The sequence below is a fragment of the Myripristis murdjan genome, chromosome 9 (genome assembly GCF_902150065.1).
Source record: "Myripristis murdjan chromosome 9, fMyrMur1.1, whole genome shotgun sequence".
NCBI lineage: Eukaryota > Metazoa > Chordata > Actinopteri > Holocentriformes > Holocentridae > Myripristis > Myripristis murdjan.
Window position 1 is genome coordinate 9,633,948 of NC_043988.1, and position 17,727 is coordinate 9,651,674.

General features: G+C 43.0%; 1 protein-coding gene across 4 annotated transcripts; it reads right to left on the bottom strand.

Moving 5' to 3' along the window:
• Window positions 1-101: 101 nt before the first annotated feature.
• Window positions 102-16,296, bottom strand: kdm2ba (lysine (K)-specific demethylase 2Ba). 4 transcript variants are annotated; one of them, XM_030060122.1, is made up of 10 exons: window positions 16,138-16,296; window positions 12,618-12,839; window positions 11,783-11,926; window positions 10,861-10,947; window positions 6,257-6,550; window positions 5,303-6,120; window positions 4,809-4,972; window positions 4,425-4,586; window positions 2,820-3,038; window positions 102-1,473 (listed from the first exon to the last, which is right to left on the bottom strand). In XM_030060122.1, exons 1-10 carry the CDS (start codon window positions 16,189-16,191, stop codon window positions 1,292-1,294), a joined length of 2,346 nt encoding a protein of 781 aa, XP_029915982.1. In that variant the 5' UTR covers window positions 16,192-16,296; the 3' UTR covers window positions 102-1,291. The 4 variants fall into 4 exon arrangements, with proteins under 4 accessions (XP_029915982.1, XP_029915984.1, XP_029915983.1 ...); XM_030060124.1 differs by having other exon boundaries at window positions 6,257-6,541; window positions 12,618-12,842; window positions 16,138-16,295; XM_030060123.1 differs by having other exon boundaries at window positions 6,263-6,550; window positions 12,618-12,842; window positions 16,138-16,295.
• Window positions 16,297-17,727: the final 1,431 nt, after the last annotated feature.

Consider the following 17,727-nt stretch of genomic DNA (forward strand, 5'->3'; position numbering starts at 1 on the left):
ATGCCGAATTCTGTCACTCTGCAAACTGTCTCCAGATGAGACTGTGAGGTTTAAGACAGCAGACAGTATGGCATAAATGAATCCAGATTGCTTCATTCACGTGATGGTACAAATGAAATACTTTTAATGACATCAGCATAGTTTTTAGATTTACAAATATAAACATTATCACAGTCACCTGAGGTGATATCAATTCTAATACAGCACAACATACATTCCAAAAGGGCCAAAGTACACACAAATGACACCTGTTGTGGTAATAGGTACAACAGAAGCAAATAGGTTATTGTCAGTGTTACTGGTGATTAATTGAAACCTGTATGGAGAGCGGGTGGATGGGGTTGACCGCATCAAACAGTCAGTGTCAGGAGAGTTCTCACAGAAAAACATCTATTTGACTTTGAGATGCTTGACTGATAAACAACTTACTGCCACTGTTTATGGGTAGACTCCACCCATCTGGTGCCCAAGCAGGCTAACACAAACCACAAACCAGATTTGCAAACATTTTTTGATGCAGGTCTGTGAGATATCAATGTCAAGCATGAGCTGATAAATGAATGAATAAATACAAAATGAAAAATCAATAAATTAATTTTGCTATTGGTAGAAAAGGGTCTCAAACCACTCCTGATGTAAGGTTGACTGAATTCAGGTGAGGGTGTAGCAGGAATATGAAATTTTATTTTAGGTAAGCATTTTTGAAATACATAAGATATTCAATAATTTATTCAGATATCCATTACTGTACAAGTTTTTTTTTTTTTTTTTTTTTTAATCTGTAACTGAGGTTACATTATATCAAATGCAGGTTTTGGCACACAAGGGACCGAGGCAAACTGAAAGAGAGGCATGCTGTGTGGTGCAACTGGGAAAAATGCTCACACTTTGCTTTAGAGCAGGTCTGAAAGACACTGTAAACTCATAATGATGCTTGTATAAAATATTTTTTTTTTCAAATATTTAAAGAATAAAAATAACCCAACAAAGTCAGTTACAAGCACAAGTCTTTATAAAAGTACAATCTCAACACAAATACATGCATGCTTCCCCCCCGACACCTTTTCTGTCTGTCGAGTGAACAGAAATCGCCCCCTTTCAGTGAAGAGTCCATCTTAGATCTTACACAGCTTGCAGCGTCAAGACATCTCCGGCTCTTGTTTCAACTCATGTAACGTGACACTGGTCCAGAGACGCATCACAGGAGCAGTTTAAAAAAAAAAAGAAAGAAAAAACTGTTGTTCCATTTAGTGCAAAGGTTGTCTTTTGATGCATTTTGTCCTTTTGGGAACTAGCTGATCTTCTGGAGCAACCTGTCCTCTTTCAATCCAAACTGCACGCTCACCGACATCTCTGCAATGAACCTTTCGCAGGCCATCTTGGTCACCTGCTTGCAGTAGCGCAGGTCGATCTGGCAGATGCTTCCGCAGCGCTTGAAAAAGGTGAGGGAATGGTCGGTGACCCGGTTGCACACTGAAGGGAAACGGGGAGTGAGAAGTCAAAATCAACTGTGAGCTTCACCTTTAAAACGCTGTTTGTTAAACCACTGCAAAAGGGCTTTTCTTTCCTTTTCAAGCAAATCCAGAAGCTCTCAGATGTAAACAACAAGTGAATGTATTGGGGCTTTGTAACAGTAATAGGCGCTCATATTAAAATGTGTCACTGTAGCAGCTTTCACATACTACATGTATTACATAATGAGTACATGCTGATTAGAGAAATGAAGCAAAAACTAATTCTGTAACAGCTGCTCCTCTCCTCCCTCCATCTCCAGGTGTCTGCAGCTAATTTATGAGTTACCTGTTTGCACCTGCTGTTTAGCAGCTCTGGAGCCGTGGAAACCCCCCTGTTGTTTTGTACGGTGGTTTCTGTTTTCTTGTTTTCATTTTGTATTTTGGGAAATGATGTACTGATCACTCAGTTTATTTACTTGACTTAGGTTTAGCTTCTTCTCACTGAGGGGAAAGTTCTGGGTGGGACGACCCGCTGTGCATTTGGTCCAGCCGCGTCCTCATCCTCACTGGTTTGTTTGATGAGATCTCATTGATTTTTTCCCCCTATTTTTCTGTCAAATGACTTATTTTCTGTCTCAAACCTCAGATCGGTTCTGTTATGTTGCTGACCTTGAGTCTGAACCACGGATTAACCGAGGCTGTAATACCCAGATTCACGAACTCACTGCTCCTTTAAGTCTGCTCTTAAGAAATGACATAACTAGAGAGGAATTACATAACGAGACCTTTTAGACGTTCCAGGAAGGCTCTTTAAATTCATTCTTTTTAAATTCATGCACCATATAGTTTACTTAAATAAATGAATTACGTTATATTATCTAAACATTGTTATTTGTCTAAAGCCATAAAAAGGTAACTGTAATGGTAATCTTATTTTCACCAGACATGTGACGTGAGCCAACTTTGCTTCACAATAAATATTAATTATAATGTCAGATGTAGAGAAACCTATGACGACTTTTAGCTATGACCTTATTGTCTAAAATTTCACTGCTTTGAAAGAGAGGCTTAACTTTTCATTGGAGGAATTTTAAGGTAAGTAAAGGGCAGGAAGGTCAAGGAACAAATATAAGAGGAAAATTAAGAAAATATACAGGATCTGATGAATATATTTATTTTCTTGTTCTAAAGTTATGAAAAAATATAGTACTTGAGAAGACTTTTTTTTTTTTTTTTTTTTTTTTGGTGAATCCAGCCCTGGTCCATAACACAGTAACTGGCACCAGGCTGGAGCACCACTGTGAAATCTGGGCCCCGTCGGAACACATCTAACTTGGTCCCCCGTCCTGCTGCGAGGCGTCTCACCTGACAGGTTGATCTCAGTGAGCGAGTCCCTGGTCGTGGTTCCTGCGGCGGTCAGCAGGTTGACCGACTGGTCGTTGATGTGGTTGCAGTAGCTCAGGTCCAGCCTGGACAGAGACGGCATCTGCCGGCTGATGAGGCGCAGGGACGTGTCGGTGATGTCCAGCCCCGCCAGCCGCAGGTCCACCACGTTCCGCAGCTTGCAGCGGTTGTCGAGCTGACCTGAGGTCGGTCAGACAGAGAGCAAATTCAGATCCTCCTCCATCACAGCGGCCCTGAGCAACATTTAACTCGACTCACTCGCTTAGCCATCTATTAATCTTGTCTGAAAACTCATCACGGCAGCGTGCGATATTTAATTGCGCCCGTTTGAGGGCTCTAACCGATTCTTAATTGAACTGTGCTCCTATGTATAAAACCATCCATCAAGAAATTTGGTCCCAACTGCTGGAGAAATTTGACAGTGATGCAAATTTAATTTTACTTTTAGCAATGAGACAAAGACTAATGCACCAACATGTTTTTAAGTCTTGGCAAAATACTCCCAACCTCTAAATTATTAAAGAGAGCTGGAGAGGCCGCTAAGTCAGGAGTTGGCAGGAGACTACAAAGTCCCTGTACCTTTCAAGAGAGTCAGGGTGATGAAGGCACTGCAGCACCAAGTAGTCTCTGCATTACTTTAAAATGTTAAAACTTTAAAACGTTGGCATCTGAGCCTCCACTACACAGTAGCACAAAGGCCGACACTGAACACAACTGGATCCCATCTCCCTCTTTAAAGTGGCTCGTGTCTTCTCTTTTTACATGCATCTGCTGTAAAAATCTGTCTGAACAGAAAGAAAAGAGCACTACTTATTGAAACTGAAACCTCATAACATTATCAACAACTTCCCCAACAAGATGTCTCCAAGAATTACAAACTCCCCAAATCTCCTAGATCACCACTTTAAAGTGTGGCTGCTAGTGTTTTGTGGGTCAAATTTGCATCCATCCACCTCATTTACCGAGACTGTGGTAATTTAAAAACACTTTAAATTTAGTAAAGATATTGCTCAATGTTGATATCCTGAACTTTTGCATACCACAATAAGAATATGGTAAAAACCTTTGCTTCTCTCAAATGAACTGATAAAGTTTTAGACACAGGGGCTTTCATCCCCACGTTATGTGATCAGCAGCTACAATAACAAGCCATAATGTTTTCATCCAAAGTGCCACACAATACCATGCATTTATACCCCATGGAATGGACTCTTACTGTGTTGATTTGATGTATTTCCTGAGGAAACAGGATGTTTGGGCGGCACATAATGCAGGGAGGGACCATTCACAGGTACAAACCACCAGGACAGACCAAACACTAACCAAATACGATATCGGCTTGGGAGAGAAACACAATTTTACTTGAAGGTGTGGATGAGGATGTTGAAAGATTTGTGAAGGTTTTGCTGGTTGAAATTTTCATTTACACCCACTGGTGCAGGATGATGTCACTATTTAAGATGCTCTGTTTTACAGGAGTCATCTGAGGTCATTTCATGGCGACTTTATGGGAATCAAACCTCCAAACCCGTCAGAGTGAGTGCCTTGCTTTGCCCACTGATCTACCTGGTCTGTTGTCTGTAGGGGGGGAGAGCAGGTCCCTCATCTGGGCGTCTTTGAGTCCCTCCACCCACTGGACGTCCAGGGAGCGTAGCAGTGGGCAGCTGGAGGTACAGAGGGCAGACACGGCCACCCAGGAACACCCCGACAGCTTTAACACCCGCAGACCTGAAACCAAACAGCACCCTGTAGACACTGATGGAGACACCGACTTGGCCCAAAAGACAGTTTTGGCTGCTATGAATACACACGACGAGGCTTCAGTTAATATTTCTTACCAAGAGATCACAAGAAAGAGAGTTTCATTTCTGCCAAACACACACCGTGCCAAAGATGAATAATTATTTCTTATTTCCTGGCATTTAATAGGTACGCTGCTGGTGCACCTACCTGGCAATCTGTTAATGAGCCAGCTGAGTTGTTTCTTGGAGATGTTGGTCCAGCTGAGGTCCAGGGACAGCGGCTGTCTGCGGATGATGCCGCTGAGCATCAGAGGAGTGATGGAGGTGCAGCGGTTCAGATCGATCTTTGTCCAGAGTCTTTTATCACAGCACCTAGCCACAACACACACACACACACACACACACACACAGATTGCCGTGTACGTTAAGCGCCTTCATGTATGAGCTAGTGTGAGCTTTATTGCTCTATTTGGCACGCTATGTTTTAAAAGGCTGATGTAGAACATTAATAATTAAATATTACCAGGATCTCAGCAGGGAAATCTCTAAAAATACAGACTCCTGCACACTGATGTGGAAACATAAATGCTTTCTACTATAATGTGTGATTTTTTTTCCCCTTTTTCTAAATTTTGTGGATGCTTACTTTAGAGTGCAATCAAACTTAAAGCTGTTTTACTTGTGTGATGTCGTGTGATTTACCATCTATTCCAAGTCTTGCAAACCCTCATGCAGACGCACAGTTCCTTGTGCGTGAGGAAGCCAAAGATCTTCATCCAGACCTCACGCTGTATGAGGTGGGTTTTCCCGTCTTTTAGAGGCAGTCTGTCGGGGGGAGGGCTTATTGGAGGGGGCCGAATGACATGACGCTCCATTTGGACGCACTTGGGTGGGGAGCGGGGGGGCACTGGCCGGGTAGTCGGGGTGCTCCGGTTGAAGCCCAGAGGAGTGATGGGACTTTGGTAGAAGTGGCGCAGTTCCCAGGGAGTTCCGTTCATCTCTTTGGTCCTGAGGTGGGGCCTCTGGTCCCCCAGGTCACCGCCGTTGCGGAACGTTCTCTTGGGCTCCTCGTTTTCGCTCTCTGGCTCAACTTTGAGAGGCTGGCGGTTCTCGTTGGCCAGACAGTCCTCCGTCTTCTGGATCTCCTGGTTCAGTGCTTTGCTCAACTCCCTGCTCAGCTCCCTGTTGGGCAGGCGTCGTTTACGGCGAGCTTTGGGACGTGGACCCTTCTCCTGGGTCTCGCTCCCGCCCTCACTGCTGGGGCCGGCCTGCGGAGAGCTGCAGTGCGACTGGTCACTGTCGGCAACGGGCGTTTTGACGACAGGACTCAAAAGTTCACTCTTGGACTCCTTGTCGTCCGCTTCTTCCTCAGCCTCTCCCAAGCGGCTTCTCCTCTCTACAGCGCTGCGGAAGTGAGACTCCCTCTCCTCTTCATCCTCTTCCTCTTCCTCCTCTTCGTCGTCCTCCTCTGTCTTGATTTGGTGCAGAAGTTTGGGAAAGAAAGGATCATCTGATTTTTCCTGTGGGAAAATATGAATAAATAAGTCCCCGGTTACATTACTTACAAAGTTTGTGGAATTACCCACTACTATTTCTGTCCAGAAAGTGACAAAAGATGAAACACTATGACCATTCAGTCACAGTGTAAAAGATAACCTGTACCCTCTTCCTCACTCCAAGATCATCTTCCTCATCATCATCAAAGAGCTTCCTCTTCTTCCTCAGTTTGTCCTCAGGCCTGGGCCGGGGCAGGCCGCTGGGGGAGAGCAGTGGTGGTTGTCGGTGGAACGCCTCCTCAGGTCGGTACCTGGGCACCTCCTCCCTCTCAGGCCTCCGCTTGGCTGCAGAGGGAACTTCACCCTCCTCCTTCACAGGCTTCTGTTCCCTCAGCAATGAGCCGGGGAGGTTGGAGGCGTACTTGAACCCTGGACCTCTTTTTTGCTTACATACCAAAAGGGACAAAAGTAAAGGAAGACAACTTTATACCTTTAGCTTTTGATAACCAGGTCAGCCAACTGCCCTGTGAGGTTCCTTTATAAAGGCTTTATAAAGTAAACACATCGCCTCCGCACCCAAAACACTGTCACCCCGGCAGGAAGCTGCCTGGGCGACCGAGCTTAGAAACATGTGATTCACAGTAGAAAGTAAACAGGAAGTGGCAAGGTGGCAAAACTGAAAGACGAAAGCAGCTTCGTCTATCTGTGTGTAATAATCAAACATGCAGATTGTTGCTTTGGCCTCTACAAAACTAGACCAACAAAAGCTGCTGGTGTGCAGTTTTCAGAGTAAAAGAACCTTCTGAGAAGGAATGAAATGGTTTTAAAATACAAAATGAAGACTGAAATACAAGCCGTTTTTCTTTTTCAAAAATGGATGATGTGAAATTTAAAAAATAAATTGATTTTCCTTTTCTATAATCATATAAAAATTAAACCCCTGCTTGTAACAATAATATATTTCATTTTATTTATATATGGTATGGGGAACCCAGTGCAAGTAAACCTGGAGTTTTATTTGACACTTTTTATGAAAGAGATGCAGTCATCTCATTGCAGGAGAGACAACCTCATTTACACAGTTCATGTGTAATGTGTAATTTAACCATGCTTATCGTAGGATTATGATTATTGTGTTTGCTTCAGAAGTATATTACCTGTTTTCTTACATAGCCTACACATTATTAAACATTTTCTTTTTATCAGCCGAACATTGTTTTTTATGTATATTTTTCATAAACCAGGCACAACAAACTGATAACAAAACTCTGATGCAAGAACACAATCACACAGTTGAATGAATTCTGCAACCAGCTGATCAAAAAGAGTGAGATATGGAGGACAGTCTCATGAGATACTGGCTACGGCTGGTGGAGTCGCTGAATGATCACTGGATTCCAGTTATGAACCGGTGCAGCAAATGTTGAAATAACTACAACAGGCATTCATAGGTTTTACATCAACATAATGTTCTTTAATTTATAGGTAAAAGGACACCACATCACAGGGTGCCAGTGGGTATCCCAAGAAAAAAAAAAAAGAAACTGGTGTGTCACTCACTGACTTACTGACTTGACTATTCAGACATTGGATAGGGAAGCCTCCAAGTGGTGACATTAATTGTGGAGATCATGAAGAATGAACCCACTGGAGCCTCCCCATGGTGATAACTAAACACTGCTCGGGACAGGGCTCGCACAACCCTGGCTTTTCCAGTTAAGCTGAACAGCAATATGACATCCTACAGCCTTGACATGCAGTTCACGTCACTGGTACAAGAACGCCATACCCAACATTTTCAATATCCACTAAATAAACTCAAATGTGCTGTGGGTACAAACTTGTGAAACATGTTATCCCTGTTCAAAAGCAAAAGAACAACTCAGTCAGACCAGTAACTGAGAATGTGCTGTTGCCTAAGGTTGTTCCCTCTACATTTCGCACAGTGCTCAGATGTCTCCTGCCGCTGTTCCACACATCTTTTGCTGCCAATAATGTTTCTGCAACACAGTGTGAACGTTGGCTTCTCGATGAACTCTGCAAAGTAAAACGAGAAAAACTAGTCATTCCCTGTGTGTATTTGTCCTTAGTGTTGCAGATATATAAATATATATATCAGGTGACAGTCAAAAGTTTGGTTTCCACAACTTTAATACCAAAACTTACTTTGTTCTTGTATTATTACACCACAGGCTATTATACAAAGGTCTGCATCGGCACTTAATCAATTATGCAAAGTAATTAATTGGAATGGATGTGAAACAACTGGCTTTGGTTAGACTATAAAAATGTATGTGTATGTAGAAAACAAAAAAATTGACATACACTACATAAAATATATCCCAAATATTTGACATGTAAGGCAAATATAGAGACCATCAAGGCGTGCTTGATGGTGTGTAGCTCTGAGGAGCATTCAGTCTGGAGAGCTCTCTCTTTCACAGTGACCTCTCCTACGCATGCAGCATCCTCATTGTTTCGGCTCTTACAAGGGAAAAAAAAATATTAGACATGCTGGATGTGCTTTTAGAGGTATGGAGGAGTATCTCCTTTTGTAATAACATTGCTTCTTTTATATAAGAAAACTGGCATTTCCTAGACTTGGCTCTATTTTGCATTAATTTAATTTGTCTCAATGAGTTTAATGGCCTGGAATACGAAGGCTATTCAAAACAAGCTTTAGAAATTCTAAAAGGCTAAATGCAACATTTATACAAATACCAGAAAGTGCAGAAAATCTGTACTTTCACCTCAGCTGAACTGCTGCATCTTCACATCTGAACTTTTATACTGCAGAGCCAAATAAATCTTTGAATACATATAGAGGCACTACTGACAAAAAGGGAAGGCAAACAGGTGATTTTTAAATGGTCTGAACAACAAATGGAGGCATAAGGCTAAATGAAACAGTATGGACATATAGGAGTTAATATGTTTGTTTAAGATTAATTTATTTTCCTCTTTTTGTGCCCCTACACCTCCTGGAAGTCCCGATCTTGTGAGCATCTTTCGCGCATTTTGTTGAAAGTACTGTGACCCTTTACGGTGCCGGAGAAGACCAGGCAAAGTCATTACAACTTCAAGCAAAATTAAACTTTGGGAGAGTGTTGGGCTGTGTAATTAACAGGGCGTGATGTGAGCCCACATGCTGCTGAAATATCCTCATTAGATGCTCTGTGCTCCCCTGGGCTGCTAATTCAGAATACTGGATTTGCATGGATTACCAGTCCATGCAAGCGCGCAGCATCTAATGAGGAATTTCACCACCATGTGGACTCGTATCGCACCCAGGACACTAAACTCAATTTTGCTTTAAGTGGCTGGTTCGTCATGAGTAATCATGAGCCATCTAATTTTCAATCACAAACAATAAGGACGTTAACATAAAACAAAAGGATCATTACCCACCTGTCGTTCCTTCTGACTCCAAAATGGCGTTCCCCTGCTCATCAGTCAAAATCACGGGGTCATAATTGCGAGTGGCATGTTGCATTTTTCTAACAAACCCCTAAAGGGTAGCATCACATTCTAACAACCGGACCACCGCCACTCTGCTGGGACTCAACCTCCCATCAGCCACCTCAGCTACACTAATCTGGAAGAATATCATATTGAAACAACTGTGAAGACACACTGGGCATTCATAAACTCAGTAAGGTTAAAGGTCTCAGGTATATCAACAATAATGAAATGAAACCAGAGAGAGAAAAAAATGCTACAATGTGTATAATGTAAATGAAATGTACAACAACTAGTATTAACTCCACTTCAAGTACAAAGAAGGCAATTCATCGAGTAATTTACCTTTTAAATGTTTTTGAGACGGTGGCTGAAGCAGTCAGTGAATGTGAATGAATGAATGAAAAATGTTGCCCTGTGATATGTGAAGCTGCTGAAGTGTCCACCCGGTGAGCCTCACAGTGACCTCCTGCAGGAAGGTCAAAAGTGCTGGCAGCACCAGACGCTCCAGGGCACAAGGCCACTTTCAAGCCGCCAATCAAACAGAGACTATGAGCTCAGATCTATTAAGAGATTCACTTTTAAATCAAACAGCCAGTTAGTTTTGATCTCCAAACCTTTCTCAGTGGATGTTCTTCAGTGGCGTCTGAAGGGGCAACTCATCCCCATCATACCAATCCAAATGAAGCAGCTTAGATTCACACAGTAAATACACATCTGATCTGCAGTTCTGCGGCTATCACCTCACATTAACAGAAGGCATTTTACTTAAAAATGAACTTTTCCAAGCCAGCCAGCTGGTCATAGTCGCTCAAATCTATCATCATGAGCCTGAACCTGTATATGTAGTAACTTTAATGCAATACAATTTTTAATAGATTTTTTTTTACGTGAAACACGCAAATATGCATGCAGCATTCATGTTTTCTTCCCTGAGAGACTTTTCTTTTATTATTTTAGAAAATAACACACTGCTCCATCTTCATGTGTCACAACATAGACAGTCAGCTGCTTACCAAGTCACCATCCTCATTAGTGCTCTTGCTGTTTCACTGACTACTTCTGGTCCTGTTTTTGTCCACTTGTAATTTTATTTTTCATTATAAGACATAGAAAACGACAATACAGTCATTTTTACTTATTTTTCATCATCCATTTTTGAGCATTAAAAGAAAAAATGGCTTGTATTTTCATTTTTGTATTTTAAAACCAATAACAAACAACCACTTGTTTGTTTTTCAATTCCTGTTTCTGAAAGGAAAAGCCCAATAAGCAAAAGAAACAGAGGCCAGCTTTGGTACTCACTTTTCCAGTTTTCCCAGCATGGTTGCACTTGGGACACTCCCAGCAGTTGGGGAGCTCATCATTCACCACTCCCGAGGCATCGCTCACCTGATACAGACGGAGAAAAATGAGACCGATACCAGAAAAGAGCTGTCTTGACGGAGTTGTGTGTACCCTGTCTTCACCGCAGACAAAGATGATGAAGAGGGAAGTGAAAGTGGCTGTTGTGAGGCAGTTTAACACAGTTTAACCTCAACCGCACTCAGTGGACAGACTCTTGCCTCATGCATTTGTGGAAAAGGGAAGTACAATTAAAGAGCTACTCAGAATCCACTTCAAATCCTCCAGCACTTTTCAGTAGCAACATCTAACACTACTGTACACCATCGATAAACATGGAGAGAAACGTCTGAGCTGTTTAGTGCTGCAAAACACTGGACCGTGCAAATCTAAAAACGGGTTTGCCGAGCTGATGCTGCTGATGACTTGGTGTGGTTTTGGCAGGGTGCATGCCGCTTATACATTCTGCGGTGCAATTAGTTCATGAAATGCCTTAAGCGCTGCAGCTACTAAACTCTGCTTAACATCATGTGATCTCATCTGTGCACACCGGTCCTAGGCAATTCAGCATTTGTCACATGGTACATTTTACATCCCAAGTCCCAGTGTGAGGCAATCGAACCCCCAAATGTTGGCAGTGTCAGTGCCACACTCCACCCAGAACACATTCTGAATCAAGGCAGAGTGACGAACTGGTTCAGCGTTATATAAACAGGAAGTCAACAACAGTTTCTCATCAAACTGCCTTTCACAGCTACAGTCAAGCCCTCTGAGTCATTCACATTCGAGTTGAAACGACCCGGCATTCCTGGCACACTGCTGTAACGCATGAGTCACGGAGCGAGCGGGCTGACTGAGGTGGAGCTGTTCCTCGCCTCCTTACCTTGAGGCAGTTGGGATGGACGATCTCGTTGCAGATGGAGCACTCCATGAGCATGAAGTTGAACTTGTCCTCCTCTTCGTCCAGTGTGTCCTCCTTGCCCGCCTCTTTACAGACCACACACACCGCTGTGTGGGGCAGAACCGGCTGCAAGGATTAAATACACACATGTAAACAGGAAAACAACAACGTAAACTGACACATTTCATAGATGAGATAACAGAATCAGTTGTGTTTACTTTTTTTTATATGGGAATTTTAACAGCGCACCTGGGTGCTCACTGGCAACCCAGCAGGATGCAGGAACAGATTAAAATTCTGGCACTTCACTTGAGTTCCTGCTCTTCTGAGTTCTTCACACAGCAACAAACAAATTCAAGGATTTTTCAATGACTCTCAAGTTTTCTTGAATTGGTGAAATTCAAGTGCTAAAAATTTGGTATGTTCAGGGCTAAGGCATCAAGGACATTTCATTTTTTTACTCATAATCTTGATGTGTGTGAAAGTGTTGTTGCAAGGATAAGGACAAGAGCAGGCCGTGTGTAGCTTATAAATTTGATCAATCTGAGTGCCATGTTTTATAAAGTACTTTGAAAGCCATCCATTCATTTTCAAAACCTTTCAAGGATGTTTTTTTTTCCTTAAATAGACAAAATTGTGAGGATTTTTAAAGCCCATGGGAGCCCTGGTCGTACTTTACAATTTTTATTCTTAATAATCCACTCCTGTTTGAATGACACATGTTTGTTATTTATGAATGTAGAGCAGGCCAGTGAGGGTGAACTGTGCCAAACCTTATGAACTATAATACTCTGTGCTGCCAACATGGCGGACTCACCGCGATGCACTGTCTCATGATGCAGGACTGCTTCATGCGACCCGGGCCTCCAAACTTCTTCATGTCCTTGCAGAAGTGACATTCTCCACACTCCGTCCGGAGGCACGCCTCACACTTTCGGCAGCGTGTCCTCCTCCGCCTGGCACCGGAGGAGCTCCGATTGGACGGCAGCTTGACAGCTGTCGACGTCCCCGTCTTGGGCTTTGGCCGGTTGGCCGCCCGCTGCTGGAAGAGAGCCAACAAGTGAGGCTTGGTAAAGCAAAGCAGGACAGAGAAGCTGGAGAGACATCCCGCCACTCAAGGGGAACAAATCTGCCTCTCCTGAAGTTACTCACAAAAGGTAAAAAATAAATCCGTTTCTTACACATAACACCTTCAGAGAAACCGCCACTGTGACTTCAGGCTTTATCAACCACACAACAATCAACTTTGGATCAATAACAACAAAACCACAGAGTCCACATAGGTCACATTTTCAAATTTATTTCAATTTTCCTCACTCCCGCCACGCAAAAATGGACAACAACTCCATGGGAAGAAGACATATCATGAGCCATGGCGGTGATCCCTTCTGCAGAGAGGGAGGTTACCTTGGCAACACATTTGCCTTGCTTGTGGCAACTGTTTGAAGACAGGAATGGAGAGATGGGAAACATATAAGCTTACCAAAGAGGCTATGATTGAGTGTGAGGCTGTGTGCATTTTCATAATATCATTTATATTTCATTATTCTTTTACCGCAGCGAACAGACAGCCTGTGGGCTCTTTTCTGTGACGATGAATGTAGTTCCTTGAGCAATCAAAATAACATAATCTAACTTCTTCTATCATTTTGAAGCACTACCAGTAATTTAAATGGCATTCCATGTAAGTGGTTACAAAACCATGCCGGAGCACTATGGACACATCCGGCAGGAAAAATAGGAAAACAAGACAGAGGAACAATAAGCCATTGCAGGCTAGAATGAAAATCTGGACTGACTGTGTTTGAGTCACAGGACCTCGACAGAGAGGAACTGGTCCTGAATCCATTTACTTTCACAAAGACCCATCTCAGTCCATCTCTACCGTGTTGTCCCACTATTATCTTCTGTTCCTCGACTATGACGTCGACTTTACACATCCCACTCTAGTACTGGGAGGATGGGAACAGTTGTTTTTGTCTGCACTGCACTCAAAAAATAAACATCTTAGATAATGTTGGATGCTGCAGCTGCAAAGCCCGTCCTGTCCATATTTACAGGGAGCAAACAAATTAAAGACAAAACACCCTATCATTTTACAAGCAGTAGGAGTCTCCTATTCCTCATTAGGGTTGTATTATCTGTTGGCGGCCAGATCTCATTATAGGCTTCCCAAAAAGAAAATATGAATTTGTAACCAATCAACCAATCGAGGAGCCGTCTGTCACAAGTATGTAAAAAACTGTTCAAACAGCAATAAGCCTCATGTTTACCAGGACACTTTCTTCCCAGCATTTTTCCATGACAAATCGCTGAGAGATATTTTGATAATTCTGATTATCTTTTGTCTCATCATTACCTGTCCTCAAGCAGATTTGTTTCTGTGCCATCTGGCCATTACGGGTTGTGTTTTGTCTGCTCTTGCTGATGCAGCGCTCTGCAGAGATGGGGTGAAATGAATCTGACAGCTTTCCATAAAATCTGATTGATTGCCATGGAAGTACGGGTGGGAGGCATCAGAGAAAAGGCTGAGGCTGCAGGGGCTACACGGCTGTCAACACCACACACTGTTCAAGTATCATCATTTTCCTGACCTTGTCTGCCACTGCTGTTTCTCTAATATCTGTTATCAGGTTTTGCAGAGTCTCGGACGGAACAAAGTAACAGGTAAATATGGGATCGAGGCTCATTAAAAATCGTTTAATGTGACAGCCACTGTGTGTTGTTTTCTAATTGATGTATTTCTCCCTCCCTGAAGAGTGCGGCTCAGTGTTGCCGATTTTTCAGCTACTTCTAGGTATGCTGCCGTATTGTGATTGGAGCAGTGTCAGGGAACAGTTGCACACAAAAACAGAGCAGCCCTTGCCTCTTTGGAGCAGGTGGTCCACAAACCAACGATCAGCTGACAAGCCTTTACTGTAACTTGGAAGAGTAATATGTCAGGAATTTGGGATTGGCTTGCTGAGGCCCAAGAACAAAAAAAAAAAAAAAGAAAAAGAAAAAAAAAAAAAGAACATGGCCTATATCTGAGTGCAGCCCTCTGACTCAAGTTTCGCTGTGGATTTCAGAGGGAGGAAGTCACAAGGCTCATCATCTGCTGCCCAAAGACAGTGGTCCTCACCAAAGCCACACCACACAAAAACAGGAACGAGGAGGGGTGCCATCTCCACCGGTGTGTCCAAACAGAAGAGAGAGAACGTCAAAATAGCCCAGCTGATGAACACGCTCACTTAGTGGGTGCTGTTTGAAGGTGTAATTATCATTGTGGGAGCACAAAAAGCAGATTTAACAACAGTTTTTTTCCAGGCTGAGGGGGGAAGGAAGTGCCATAAACTATATTCTATAGCCATTATGCATATTTTCCTTCCACTATATAGGTCAAGTGCAGGGTAGCATACACAACACGCTCAGGCAGATATATGTGCCCTACACCACAAAGCCCGATCTGCTCAAGATTTTAGCCCCATTTCAGAAGATTTGTGTTGTCTGTCTGAGCTGCAGGAGAGATTTAAACCTCTGACCACAACAAGCATTCCTCCTCCTGGTGCAAACTTCAACAACATGCAATGGTAACGAAATTAAACTAATGCTCATTTTGCTGGCCCGTCCTAGACACCCCCAAGGCGTATGATCCCGGACCCTAGCTTGGGAATCACTGGTAACAAGCAAAAAGTAGAGTCACCTCATTGTTCCCTCTCCCCATCCCCCTCCTCAGTTCCTGCTTAAATAACATTGCCTTTAAGCCCCCTTAAAGGCACAGGGTAGAGCAAGTTGGAGAGGTGGGAGAAAATTAAAAACAGGAAAAACAACATTTCCCAGAGGATACAGGGAGTTAGGGCATGAGTGTTCAATCACAGCTTTAACAATGAGGTGAATGAGTGCCACTTTGGTACTGGCACTGGAGCTTACTGAGGTTATGGTCAGAGCCGAGGCACTGGAGTCCATAATGTGACTGAGTCAAAGTGCACTTCACCTGTGAGAGGTGCTGGCTAAAATGGGTCAGCGGTGGCTAACATGATGGATCTCTGTGTCCACGAAGGAAAGGACAGGAGAGGTAGACCAGGTCAGGGGATCAGCGCCGACCAGCAGCTAAACCCGTTTAGATTTGACAAAAGGGACAGTCACGGCTCCTGTTCGTCACTAAAAGCAGGGATTGAGCGGCAGGCTCTCACACAACAGGCTCCCCTCTCCTTCCTCCCGCAGCAGACACAGGGCACAGCAGAGCCTGAGCTAAAGGCAGCGGAGGAAAACGAGCTTTCTTCTCAGAAAAGGATCAGCGTTTCACCACACAGCCGGCATGCGAGGGGACATAAATATAGTACTGTTAGAGCTCTGACCTGTTCAGACTCTGAATCATAGTCCTCATCGTCTCCGCTCAGTGACAAGGCCATGGCTCCTCTCTCTCATCGTCTGTCCACAGCACAGAAAACTAATATGGCTGAAGCCTCCAGCTCAGCTCGGCGCTGCTGCGCTCTGCCCCCTCCCTTACACACACACACACACACACACACACACACACACACACACACACACACACACACACACACACACACACACACACACACACACACACACACACACACACACACACACACACACACACACACACACACACAGTAAGAAGAACTGGCAGCTGCTACAGCCATACAAAAGGGCGTTAGGCATGCTCATGAGTACTACGGTGCGTTCAGTGTCTATGGGAAACACGGAAATTGGCGACAGTCACTTTGGGTATGGGTAGTTTCACACCAGTACTTTCATACCGGTAGTTGCCAAAAACGAAATACCATGGAAATACTATAACCTGCGAGATGAGACAAATTAACTAATTAACTAAATGAATGAATAAATGAATGAATAAATTAATAAGTGGAGCAATATTATAACTATCACCACCTAAGCAAGCCTACTTTGTTATCGGCAAAATATCACCAATTTCTCTCTAATTTGATCAGACTTAGAGTATAGAAATCATGTCACGGCATTTGGCCAAAACTATTAAATTATTTGGACATTTCAAATTTTCTCCTCTTGGTTAGCGGATGCCGAAGTTATTTCCCCTTTATTTTCTTTCTTTTCCCTACATTTTGTTATTTGTTCATTGTAATTAAATGTAACCTTTTTTTAAAAATATATATATATCATTTTCATACTGCAGTATATTTACAGCAACTGTTCTAATAAAAAAAAAAAACATGGGAAAAAAATATTATGTAACATGCATATTTCATGAACTTGAGTTGAATTTATTAAAAGAGAAAGAAAGGAGAAAATATCACGGCATTTGACCTTGGCGTTTTCAAAACGAGCTTGACGCCGTAAGTGTCGAAGTTATAACTTGATGGATATTCCCGCACACCGTGAAAGCGACATTATGTGTCGGGAAGTGTCGCCAAAGAGTCAATCAGAAGCCAGAGGCTTCACTTCCGTCTGCATCCGCATTCGGTCTGATATGTTTTATCTATGTTTGATTTAGCCAGCCGGTCAATATTGTCGGCCGGGTGCAGTCTAATGTCGTTAATCAATATTCATGTGGCTGTGGTTTGCTGCGGTAGCTAGCTAACATGTTTTTAATGTGTTACGTGTAGATAAATATGCGCATGTGCAAGTTAATTTCCCGCCTGACATAGTTCCGGTGCAGCGGACAACAGTTTCCGCTGGCTCGAGATTTACTGAGTGATCTTGATTTATTCGTCTTTGAGAGGGTGGCAGATGGCAGATAATAATACTGCCAAGGGTTGAAAGCTTTTGCAGTATAACACCCAACTTTTGTTTGAGCAGTCTGAGGGTCTGATTTTATTTTAGCAGTGTTCCTGTAGTGTAGCTAAACTCCCAGTGACATTTAAAAATATTAATCAGCAAGCCGTTTCCTGCTGCTATTCTACACCAAGATCTTATTTGGAACAATAATTTAATATAATATTACA

Bases quoted from the DNA above. Each gene is read 5' to 3' on its own strand.
- kdm2ba (XM_030060121.1), bottom strand. From the start codon at position 16,191: ATGGCCTTGTCACTGAGCGGAGACGATGAGGACTATGATTCAGAGTCT. The intron at 11,927-12,617 runs GTGAGTCCGCCA...TAATCCTTGCAG, and splicing joins TCATGAGACAGTGCATCGCG to CCGGTTCTGCCCCACACAGC. The intron at 6,551-10,860 runs GTGAGTACCAAA...TTGTCCCTTTTG, and splicing joins ATGCTGGGAAAACTGGAAAA to GTATGTAAGCAAAAAAGAGG.